This window comes from Pholcus phalangioides, unplaced genomic scaffold (assembly GCF_987345545.1).
Source record: "Pholcus phalangioides strain wild (caught in Gottingen) unplaced genomic scaffold, Ppha-v1.0 ptg000010l_1, whole genome shotgun sequence".
Taxonomy (NCBI): domain Eukaryota; kingdom Metazoa; phylum Arthropoda; class Arachnida; order Araneae; family Pholcidae; genus Pholcus; species Pholcus phalangioides.
This window is the reverse complement of record NW_028301603.1, coordinates 37,441,712-37,454,630: the sequence shown is the minus strand read 5'-3', so window position 1 is coordinate 37,454,630 and position 12,919 is coordinate 37,441,712. Positions and strand designations below refer to the sequence as shown.

General features: G+C 40.8%; 1 protein-coding gene across 1 annotated transcript in view; it reads right to left on the bottom strand.

Moving 5' to 3' along the window:
* The window catches only part of LOC149081390 (pappalysin-1-like), a 54,103-nt gene extending 48,997 nt beyond the window's left edge, over positions 1-5,106 (bottom strand). The window contains exons 1-2 of the mRNA XM_089238208.1: positions 4,629-5,106; positions 4,071-4,300 (exon numbers count right to left, since the gene is read on the bottom strand). Coding sequence (XP_089094334.1) covers positions 4,071-4,300; positions 4,629-5,085 — 687 coding nt within the window. The 5' untranslated portion in view covers positions 5,086-5,106. The remainder of the gene's footprint in view (positions 1-4,070; positions 4,301-4,628) is intronic.
* Positions 5,107-12,919: the final 7,813 nt, after the last annotated feature.

Here is a 12,919-nt window from a genome sequence, read left to right as displayed (position 1 = left end):
GGGGTTGTAAAATCAATGGAGTAGCGTTATTTACTGATGTGGTCCTAGGTCGTTGGGGGACTCGAACTAGGACCGCAAAGGGTTAAAGGTGGGAGCAAACTATTCGTTTCGGATCCTGTCGCAAGCAATGATTTTTTTTTGTCATACGATGACTCGTCGAAATTGAAATGTAAAGACGCTAGAGAGTGCAGCAATGGCACATTTATGTTAAATAAATGCATGATTGCGGTGCCGTCTAGCATAAATGCACCTAAATGCATTTCCGACCGTGAATCCATCTTATGACAAGAGTAGAGTGTGTGTAGAGCTTCGTTAATTCGAGCTTTTACGAACTCCGCTTGAGTTTTCTGTCTAGAATAAAACCTCTCTTGTGCGAAAATTGGCGGAACAAAATATTCGTCCGTAAAAGAGGGGTGATCGCGTCTGGGGGGGGGGGGGTTTAACTGTAATTTAATGATGAAATTTTTCTTGTTTAATTCGTTTTTTTTCTCGAATGTTTTGGATAAGTCGAAGTTGGAGGGGAAAAAAATCCGGATTTTTGTATGGGCAAATTTAGTTTGGAAAAGTTCCACGAGAGGTCGGACTTTTTGTTTTCCCCGACCAAGTTGTTAACAACAAATTGTTAAATACAAATAAAAGTTTATAAATTTTGTTTTTCTCTACTCTTCCTTTGGTAATTTAATGCCCCATTTTGACATTGCTCAGCTGGAGTTGCACCAAAGAATGTTTACTACTTACTACCGTTCAACCTATGGATCAAAGTGAAACATTCAAAATCTGAATCTCTTATTACGTTACATTGCAATACATTAATGAAAGTACAGTGAAACCTCAATATAAAGATACTCTGTGAACCGAGAAAAACTATCGTTGTAGAAGGGTTATCGTTATATCGAGAGAATAGAGAATTGTTATATCATTGGAGAATAGCCATTTATAAACAAAACTTGAAAAAAAATATCGTCGTAGAAGGATTTATCGTTGTATCGAGTGTCGTTGTTGAGAGGTTTCAATGTATATTTCTTTGATAGCGTGAGGATGATTAGCATAATTAGGGGAAACAGTTTCTTAGCGGATGATCATGAACTGTTTTCGCAAACTCAGACTTTGAGTACGGTCAAGAAATTCTGCAGCAACACTGACTCCAGAAGAGTGGAATAATGTCATGACTTAGACCAATACAGTATTATATTACAACTTTTTTTTTTTTTTCAAGCCGAGCACAACTTAGATCTATCGCCATGGGCAATTTACTACCTAGTGAGTTGTGCCGGAAGTGTAAGTATGTGTACCTAACAGTCTGAGTGTGTATCTAGTGTTGTGTATGATTTTTTAGTGCTGCCATCTATATCTCAGAAGTGAAGTGAGTGAAGTGTAATGAATGAATATCGGTACGGTTTTTAGGACTGTTGCTCTCTGTGGCGAGACTTTTTAACACGGAGATCGACTCGCATTTGCGCCTTGAAGTTGGGAACCACAGAAAACCAACTTCAGTCGACCATGACGGTGGGGCTCGAACCCGGGTCCCCGCGATGCGAGTCCGTCATTATGACCACTCGACCACCACAGCGGCAAGTATTATATTATATTATATTATAAGTATAAATTATTTACATCACTTTGGGAAACAGTTTTGTCACTGATGATAAAATTCTAATCAGATCAGAATTGAATTTCTAGAAGTGGCCCAGACCTCAGGCCGTCATTTGTATGACCGTCTTCATACAAATTGATTAGGAAGGTCTATGAAGACGGGGAAAGAAAGACTGTTTAATGTTAGGGTAAAAGTGAATGTATGCGAGAAGATAAAAAAATTCAATTTGGGTCATCAGGCTAAGCCACAATGAAGCCAGTGTGCAGTGCCTCCACAACACCTATTATCAGCACATCCTAGAGATAGAATACCTCCGCACGCTGCTCGTGACGTCAGCAAGTATAGTCCATTTTAGTCCAATCACCATGCAGTATTTGTGAGCTAACCAGGAAAATTCTACGCCAAAATAAGAAGAAACGAAATAGGATGCCGTGGTTCAAATTGTGGAAAACTTGCTGGGTAGTCTTAATGACGTTTCAGATGAACTTGGCAACCAGTGCGGAGGCCTTCTATCTCTAGGAGGTGCTGCTATTACCCCAGTGATGCCACAACACCAGTGTAGTTCAACAAAAACCACTTAGTTGGGAGGATGGGTGTCGCAGAGCAAAAAAGCTCAGAATAAATATCAATGCCATATGGGGTTTCCAGGTGCTTCCCGGACTGTGGCTGCTGCTGCTTGGAATGGATTGGGGTTACGGCGGGGGCGCGCCGGTGGCTTGCGAGTCGGGGGATGCTCATCGGGCCCGAATGCCAGCAGAGTTCTTCCAGCATGGCCCAGCAGCAAGGTAATCCGCTTATATAGAGCGGGAGTCATGTTTGGTGTTATGGTTAAGTAGTAGTAGTAGCCACCTCGGTGGACAATTTGCATCTTGTTGCCTTTGTGTTTCTACTTTGCTTGTAATAAATTCCTGCAAGCGCTAGCTTTCCATCGGGGTCCTGTATAGGAATGGGATGAAGAAATTATTACGCTTTTCAAAGGTATACAATAATAATAATTTTCCGAAGTCGAATTTCATAAACCAAATGATCACAAGAAAACGTCAGATATTCTTGATCTAGGTAAGTCCCAAGTTGGTTTTCTGCGGTTTTCTAACATTGAGGTGCGAATGCGCGAGACAGTCTTCCCATTTGAAAAAGTCTCTCCGTAGAGAGCAGACAATAAAATTGGTTTTGATTTGAACTTTTCCTTTCTTCGAATTGTAAGATCCATCCATGCCTGACAATGCTGGGGAATACGGTGCTTGCATAAAGGGAAAAATTCAAGCGTTTCCCCTCTTCAATCCAAAATACGGAAGCTAGATGGCAGCGCTAGCAAGAACACGAAACAAATGCAACTCAGACAACATAAATACGTTAGGGGCCCATACGCACACAAACACACCTTCTGGCATGCATTCGATTCGTTGGAAATTCCGCAGAAATTTTTACGAGGCACAATGTACGGAAGTAGAGTAGGCCTAAGTTGGAGTAGTAGTAGTAGGGGGGGGGGGAGGTAGTTCCCATGCACACCAACATTAGAAGAATAAAACATCCGCGCATCGAGCTAAAATCAGGAAAAAACGAAAGCTGGTGACAAAATGTTTTGGAAAGTGTCGTCATCTATCGGAAAATTTGTTACATTCCATATTGTTAGCAGATAGAAATTGAGTTCGATGTTCCGAACAAACAACAACAAAATGTATCTACCTCAGTCAGTCAGTCAGTCACAAATGTGATTTATATTGTTAATATATATATATATATATATAAAAGCTGCAACGTGTGACCTGAGTGTATGTGTGCCCCCCCCCCCTTTATGCATTTATGTCGTCAGAATTATTCGTTCTCTACTGCTATTTTAGCGCACACAAACTCCAGTCACATCCCAGTACATTAATTCAAATTCTGAAACAAATCCCCATCACTTCGTGAAGTCCTCCACAAATGATGACTGGTTTCGCCTGTAGGTTACTTTAAAATTGGGTCTGGACACCCTGTACTTCTGCAGCTTGTCTTGAAGGGAACTTTGAACGAAAGAATATTCAGAAGCGCCATCTATCGGTGATCGTCTCAGGTCCGGTAGGGAAATGTCATATCAATGCTCTTACTCGGGATCGAACCCGCAGACGTGATGTTCGCCGTCATGGTAGTGGAAGAGCATCTTACCACTGCAACACTCGCACCCTCATATTCGTGTTCTACTGGTGGCGCCATCTGTAACGCATTGCAAATGAAACATTCGTGGGCCTCAGACATTAAAAAGGCCGTAGTTGTATAAAAGAATGCTGTTTGAATCTCTGTGTTGGAATCTAATGTGAGCCAGCAACGCAAGAATCATACCAGGCGCTACCATTGTGTTCAGATTATTTATTATTGAGAAAATCAGCTTTGAATACCGATGTCTCTGGGAAGATCGAAAGTGTTTCGTATCGTACATACAGGATGGCGTAGTAAGAAAAAGAGCGGAGTTTCTGAATACAGCAAGAACTGAACTTACTTGAACTCCGTTCTGATAGAACCTGGCGACTTCTCCGTCGAAGGTCGCCGCCAGTTGCGTCCATTGTTCACTCGCCAACGGCAGCGGACTGGTCAACGTCGTGGATCGAAGCCTGGACCACGAATGAAGGCTGAAGGACAGTCTCAGATCCTTTTCTCCTGAAGTTTCTGGATCGTGCAAACCGAAACTCCATCCTCGTTCGGGAAAAGGAATGCACAGATCTCGAGCCTCTACAAAAATCGATAACAGAACTCTAAAACGGATAAACACCAGCAGAACTCTGCAAAGTACCGCAGCTTGAAAACCGGATTTGAGGCGGGGCTAGAACAAAGCTTTTGATTTAAATGGCAGATTATGCTCAGGTCACCTCAAAACCGATTTTTGCGCTATGATATTGTGCAGAGCTCTGCTGGTGTGGAACCTCTCTTCGGTATAATGTCACAGATATGCTTGTTTAGTTTAAAAAAACGCACCGTCCACATCTAATCTCTAAATACAAAATATTGCGATTGTAGTCGTATTTAGTAGAGGAAAAATAAAAGAAATGTACACACAGACCTAGTATGACAGCTGGTGACAGCTGACCTCCGTCCGGTTTGCACCACAGGGACACGGAAAAGATATGGTCGGGAATGCTCTTATCAGGGCCGGCCCACTGCCCCCTGCTAGATGACACATAGATAGCGGTGTCCGATGACTTCGCCCCGGCAGCCCTGCGACCCCGTTGAGATTTCGACTCCGCCAGAGACGGCGAGGACGACGCCGGCGACGGGCGACCGTTGGACGAAGACGCGATGGACGGTATCGGTTGGTCGGAACATTGCCTCCACGCCGTCTGGCGATGTCTATGATACTGGGACAGAGCTTTCGTTCTCAAATTCTCCAGGTGAAGTTCGTGGTCGACGCGACTCGCGGATCCCGCTGTCGGTAGCAGCAGCAGAAGCACCGAGTCGATCGCCAGTAGGAACTGGATCGTCCGCAACAAGAGATGAAAGCGGCGATGGATCATCATCATCACACACACACACACAAACCCACAGAGTTCATAGATAGGACGGCAAAAAAAAGAATTGTTGATCTTTGGAAGGAGTTTCTTTGTAGCATCTAAATGGTCTGAAAAAACGAGTGCAGATGATTGACCACTTCTCTCTTTGGATAATGCGTCATTCCCCCCTTGTTCCTTTTGGATACCGAGTATCTTACTCTAATCAATCGACGAAAAACGGTAGAATCATCACTCTCGATATACGATGGCGTAGATCTTTGATTCCTCCCATTTTTCTTTTCTCGTTAAAAGTAGCGATGAGCTCCGAAGAGAAGAAGACTCCAGTCCGAAGTTCAAAGCGATTACAATCAAAATTATGTTTTTATTTTCTTAATACGAATGAAATCGGTGAGTGGAAGGTTATTTGTGAACTAATTCCGAAATAAAACTGTGTCAGGAATCTTCAAGGAGTAAATTATTTTGCATTTTGAAAAGCTTGAAACGTATTTCGCGTCTACACGCGGTTTTTGTCTTTACTATCTTATCGTAAATCTGTTTGTTGAGAGTGAAAGTGTGAAAGAAAAAGTTGCGTTGATCTGACACGTTGTTATCAAACAAGGCGGGAACGTCGCCATTGAGATGTGCGCTTGCTCGAATTTTGGGTGTCGAGTGCGAACACAACATAGTTTTGGTTGATCTTCAGTAAGACGGTGATCGATGAGTGATTTTTAATCAACATGAATTTATGAGAATCGATTCTTTTAATGATCTATAGTTATAAATGCAGTAGGACATAACAAATCCCGACTATTCGGGTGATTACCGATTATGGATCAAATTTTGGTTATTTCCCAAATTTTTACATTTAAAGCAGTGATATATTGTTGGCACTTTGATTTATATTTCCTTTTGAAAAAAAAATCCAATATACAGACAGACATGACCGCCCAGAGACTATCTTGGGATGGTTTGCGCTCTTTCCCAAAGGGATGGACGGTCTCGGAGAGCCTGATATCAGACTCGATTGTGTGTGTTGGAGGTATAAAAAAAAATAATTATTATAAAATAAATAAATAAATAAACCACCTATTTTTTTTACCCCAGGAAGCACCAATAACATTTCGCGAGCAGACATTTAGTGCCGCTGAGGTGTCTTGCATATGAAAAAAAAAAAAAAAATAATAATAATAACAGCAACAAAAATACAGTGTTGTAGCACTTTTCAGTATTACATTCACTGGCTGAAAAATACTGGCGCAAATCAGTCCAGCCCGTCCTACCTCGGCACACAAACTCTCAAATATTGACACGTTGATATTAATACACATAGCCTACTACAACTCTTATATTCCAATTTGTGTACATTGTACGCGTATATTACCTGCACCTTTTGCATACACTTTCGATTGCCACAAAACACATATTATAATATTGCACACATTAAAACATATGCACAGAGCAAAATGAGATTGGAGAAAAAAAAATGTCAGACTCAGTTGAATCAGAACCAGAATCTAGCTAGCATTCACCAGAGCAGCGCGCTACATCACAGTATACAACCTTATCAATATACACACGCGCGCGAAAAGTCACAGCACAGATCACTGTCCCCCGCGGATGTGCTTGCCATATTTGCAACTTTCTTCGCAGCAGTCTTGTGCAATATCTCACTTGACGTGGTTCGGCGTCGTAGGGCTGGTCTTCGGTATCCTCAAGCGAGTCCCTCTGCCTTCTGATGAGGAGGTCGTCGTGTTGTTCCAGAAAAGTCATCGTATCGTGTATTTTGTTGCAGTCGATGGGATTATTGAGGAGTACTTTTTCCAACTTCCTGAGCGATCTTCAGCTCGTACTTTGACGTGATAGGACGATGTAGTCACGCACACCGTCATGTAGTGTCTAATCCAATATATATACAGGATGATTCCATAATATTCCCTTTGCCGCATTTTACGGGTAAACCATTGATTCTAGAGACATACTTTTAATTAGAAAAGTAAATTAATAAAATGGAGGACTCAGATACGTAATTCATGTTGCAAGGGGTTGCACAGTCGTCCCTCGGTATTTGCAGGTTTATTTCGTGGGATTCTAAAGTTTTTCACTATCATTATTATTCAAAGAACAGTCTTTCAAAAACATGTACACATGCACCTCATCCATATTCCTCTGCGGAACTTCTAACGAATTGGTACATGTTGGAATGTGTGTGTATGTATATTGAACCTTCCGTGAAGTTTGTTTCTGTGTAATGCTGCCATCTGGAATCAATTTTTTTAAACTATGAGTTTTTGTCTTTTCGAAAAAGGTCGCCAACACCGCGAAAAAATAATGCAACCTCCACTCTGTACTTTTCGTTTTAAAATCCCATTGATAGGGCGTTGCAGTTGTCTTTTCCGTTCCCGCCTCTGACAAGAGCTTTCATCGTCTTCCCCGATGGTGACAAAAGCCCACCAAAACATACCCATACCCCCTATCTGGGCCGACTTAAGGCGGTTACGGGCATTAACCTACGTCCCGTAAAATACGGGACAGATTCATTCTCCCATATTATCAGGCTCTCAGTGATGTGATCCTCCCCATCACCCCCGCACCCCCCCCCCTCCTAAGGTTGGATATAAAGGGACGAAAAAGTCGGAAAAGTTTTCTTCCTAGATTGGGAATGCTGCTAATACAACAACCAACTTGTTTGATTTGATTAAGAGATTTAAAAACATTAAAAAAAACAAAATATCACGCATTTACGCAGGATACTCATCACGGAGGACCTCTAACTTCTTCATACTTATTTGAATTCAATTTTTATGGTAGAATACGTGAAGTGCACGCATCACGTATGAGCTAAAGGGATAATAAAAGCGAGTAAATTAAAGTGATATTTACGTGTGATTTCTCTCATATTTACAAAACTTATTAAATATGACATGAATGTCGCTCTCCACTTGTTAATACAAGATATACGGAAGACTGGATGTTGTGAAGATATTTATTATTTGAGATGTTAATTTTTTTAAGGAAGGAAAAAACTCATCTCTTAGTGGTCAGAGCACTCGTCCGGCAATCGAGGGACCCGGGTTCGACTCCCGGTAGAGGCAGAGATGAGTTTTTTCCTTCCTTAAAAAAATTAACATCTCAAATAATAAATATCTTCACAACATCCAGTCTTCCGTATATCTTGTAAAACTTATTAACTTCATTTGAAATTATCCCTTTCAGACCCACTATTAAGAAACGGAAGTGGCAGGCCCGTAACTAGGCTGAGGCAACTTGGCGGTGCAGGGTCAATAGGCTGGGACCTTTGGTTGGCCCACAAGGTAGACTTTACACGAGCCATTCTATTGTAAATTTATAGCACGAAAAAACAAAAAAATAATGGTATCATATAAGTTTCTATGAATTCTTGAAAATAAATCATTTTCTGTGTGAGTGAATTCTACGGATTTTATATTGAAATACAAAATAAATGATAATTTTATTTCATGCTTGTCAGCAGAATATTTCATATCTTCCGAAAGGGTGGTTGATGACGTAAGCAACCTTCAACCCCCACCCCGTCCCCAAAAGGCAGCAAATCCGAAACCCCAAAAGGGAACGATTTCTCCAGCATGGAACAGCAATATTCACTGACCATTGGTGCACATTCTGGAATTCCCTGCGCGTGGAAGCGACTTGAACAATTCTTATAGCCAGTTAAGATGATGTGAAATAGCTCACACACATAGAGCTCGCAACAATAATAATTAACGGACAAAATCCTACCACACAAGATGAATGCGGAATGCAAGGAGATTCGCACCGAGTCCTGTTTGAAAACAGGACTCGGCGCGAATCTCCTTGCATTCCGCATGCAGCGGTAGAATTATGAATTTTAACTAATATATGTATTTAATTAACTTATTTTTAAGTTAACCACGAAAATTTTTGAATATTTCAGATATGTTTTACTCAAAAAACACAAATTTAAACATTAAATCATTCTTGATGAGATCAAAAATCATATTAAAACTCATTTAAAGTCACTAATATCAGTTTTGTTCTTCTAGTCAGCAGCAGATGACCGTACAAATGGGCAAATAATGTGTAGTTCTACTACAATGTGTAATTACTGCCGATAGCCACTTCCGCAGATCCTTCAAGTAATCTGGTATTCCAGAACTGTGCCGCAGGTCACTCGAGGGATCCGGTCTCAGTTGAGTGATCTAAAAATGTACCCCTTAGTTCACTTTTGCAAAATGAGGATTGAGGTGGTGGGCCACATTTGGCTAAGAGAAGGCATCCCTACACAAGATGGATCGACGAGATGAGAAAAGTGGCTGGAGTCAATTGGAAGGCTAAAGCATCAGACGGAGCAAAATGGAAAAATTCAGAGGAGACCTTCATCCAATCCAGCATTGGATTGAAAATGGTTGTCGATGATGAGTTAGAGTTGGGATCACGAAAATAAGTCGTACCGAGCGGGAAAATATTCTGAATGGGGAACATTATAAGCAGGGATTCACTGTATTCCAGTTCGTAAAAACTAGCCTTGACTGTATGAAGCGGTGCAGATGAAGCTTGTACGTCAAGAGATTCCGGCAAAGCGACAAATCTTGTGGATTTACTTAGGATGCCGGACTGGCTTTTAAGTAGCTGTAATGTGTAATGTAGCTGTATGTTCTATATTGAGACACATTTTTTCCCCTTCAGATCAATCGATGTATATTAATCTTCAAGAAAACAATGCTATACATGAAACGGGGGGGGGGGGGAGATTATCAAGAAGCCGACTTGGCTCGTACTGGAAATAACAACGTTATATACAAATATATATCGTAAATAAATATACGTGTATATTTACAAAATATTTCAAAGGAAAAAAAAATCCATAGAGTAACATGGGTAGAGTGAACATTCAAACGTCGCTCACCAAATTCCTCGAAATTTGCACATTTATGTTTGTGGCATAAGGGTGGGGACGACGATGTGTTATTGTATTTTCTCAGCACTAAACTTGCAGAAAATTGTTTATAATAAACAACGCATGTCGTCACTTGACGAACTTTACCTCCTCCGCCTGTATCCGGGTGATCACCCGGATCTGCTCCTGCTTTTCAATTTTATAAGAGTTGTGGTCATCGGAATATGTACAAGAACAGACAGAATGGAGTGAATATACTTGTGAGCTGTCAAGTAGCAAAATCTTGCTTGTGCAGCTGGTTCTAAACATTCATATATTTTCGTTATTGATATCGACCTCTATAAAAATACTTCGCCGATATTAAAAGTAATGGTGCCTATATAAGTATAACTCTTAATCTATATACAATCCAAAAAGGTATCGAATGTACTCGATGTCAGTACTCTTCGAATAACCAAATCTACAGATTGTGAATCGATTCAATTTACACGCTCCTCCATATTTTATATCTGATTTTAAATAAAAAAGAAGATGGATTTGAATATCTACGTAGTATAAATTAATGAGAACCACTTCTAAAAAAACCATTTTGACGATTATAAATTATGATATGTAATCGAAAACTAACATTTCTCATCATTTTAGGCTGTTATCATTCTCTTGAGTTCTGTGTAGTTGCACGAGCATATATATATTTCCTTTCCAAACGGCTCTATATGGCAGAATAAGAATTTCTTATCATTTTAATGAATGGTGGTCCTCACACCAGGAAAGTGATATTTCATACTTTAATGCTAATACTGTATTTGACTGACGTCGACTAAATTTATTTTAAACATACCATCAGAGAAGCCAATATTCATTGATGGAGAAAGATGAAATATGCTCAGATACTCTATTTTGATGTCGTGCAACGTTGCTGACTCTATCAGAGCACATTCATGGTGTGAACGCCCGATGGGTAAAACTCTTTTATCCCCTTTCCAGACTACCGATCACGTCCACCCATTCCTCAAACATTTGTGCTTGAGAGTACCTGCTACTACTTCACCAAACACAAACTCTCGCCATATTGCAATTTACTGCTATTAATGAGATGGTTTGGTAATGAAGGCTGTTGGGGGTTTTGGTTAGGGAAAATATTGTTCCGGATAATTTTCCACAAGACTTCGAGATTGCAAAATAAGAAGCGGTTCGATGGACAAACACAGATTTATTTACAGAACAGCAATTTACACGCTAATCAGAGAGCAAACAACTTTCTCGCAAAGTTTAAACACAACTGACTGTTCATCGAATCTCTCTATTCGAGTCTCTTTTAGCCTGCCATCTTGTGAGCGGCACACTATTTATAACCAGGGAGGGAACTTCGAGAAAAAGAATGTTATACAAAATTATATTTTACAGTTTCCAAGTCGGCGGCGCCACCGTACGGAGGGGTTGATCCAATGTCTGGAGGGGCTGGACTTTCTAGAATGTTCCCACACCAATCGCAGTCATTTCCGCCAAATCGAAACCGGTATCAACCGATTTCGATATTTCTGAGAGCCATCGAACAAATCGCGCCATCTATCGTCTACAGATCGTAACAATAGCTTATCTCTATATCCTCCCTCGGTTTTGATTCCAGGACCGTGACAGCAACTTTTAAGATGGTAGACGAGCAGCTTACAACCACGCCACTCGGGCGCTCGTAGAAGGTACCGTGAAACACTTCCTACTAATGATTGTTGCAGGTACATACGGTGACTTTGTTTTTGGCCACTCGTTCTGTTCATCATACTCGCTGTTCCCACCAAGTATACGCACCGCATGACGTCTTTGTTATGCCTATAGTGAATGTATTAAGTTCCCCGAGAACAATTCGAAAGCCAAGTTTTCTTTTGATGATGTTTGCAGAGGATTTCCTAAGTATTTATTCTAATGTAATCAAAGCCTCGGTGATGTAGCCCCGTTACAGCAAGTTTTCGTGAGTGCTCTTATTTAAGGCCTAAATTTACGTTGTGCCATGACTGATTTCACCCAATATCGTCTTAACGCATGGGCCCACCCGAGCACGGCCAAGATGCTTCACGACAATTTGCTCATGTTGCAATTTTCGAGAATAAGTATGTAAATTGGTAGAGGAGTCTCAAAAAAGTCGTTTTTCCGTTGGGTTTATGGTGCTGTGAAAAAAAAAAAGTCCTTTATAATCGAAAAGGAGAGGTGGGGGGGGGGGGGGGCTGTTCCTCCAGTACCAGTGGTTCTCAAACTTTTGCCACTCGCAGCTTCATTGTTTTATTCGGAGTTCGTCTGTGACTCTCCAGAATAGTTTAGTAGATATTGTGGATTCATAAAAGAACCACTGCAAAGCATGAATGGGCATATATATATCAATATATCAAAGTCGTCGCGACGCACACTCTGAGGAATGCTGTCCTATACGTAGAGTGGTAATAACCATGACCAATGGTGTACATTCTGTTATTTCGCGTGCGTAGAACAATTTTCCGTTCTCATCTTCGCGAAAAATTTGTTCACGGCGCTCTGCTAAAGTAAAAACAAATAAGAGTGAAACATATTTCTCTCTCCATTTGCCACATTTGTACGGATGTGAATGGATCACATTCCAGGCTTTTGACAAAGTCAAGTTCTAAATTGTTTCCCAAGATATACAGAATAACTGAAAAATTATTATACATATAATAAGTTAACTTGGAATTTTATCAAACAAAAATAATTCTGTTTTCAGAGTGACATTATCCAATCAATTTATTATTTGAAAATTGTTGTATTCCGTTTCGTGCGTTACTTTCATTAAATCCTCCAGCGGGTGCGCGTTTAAACGCAACGATCTCCTTTAATCCACATATCGCCTACACACGGGCGATGTCGTGTGGGCATCGTGCGGGACTCTCATCGGGAGAAACCAGGTTCGATCTTTGGGGGGAAGGGGCCCCCGTGTACGTCTCTGATCCCACCAATATGCGT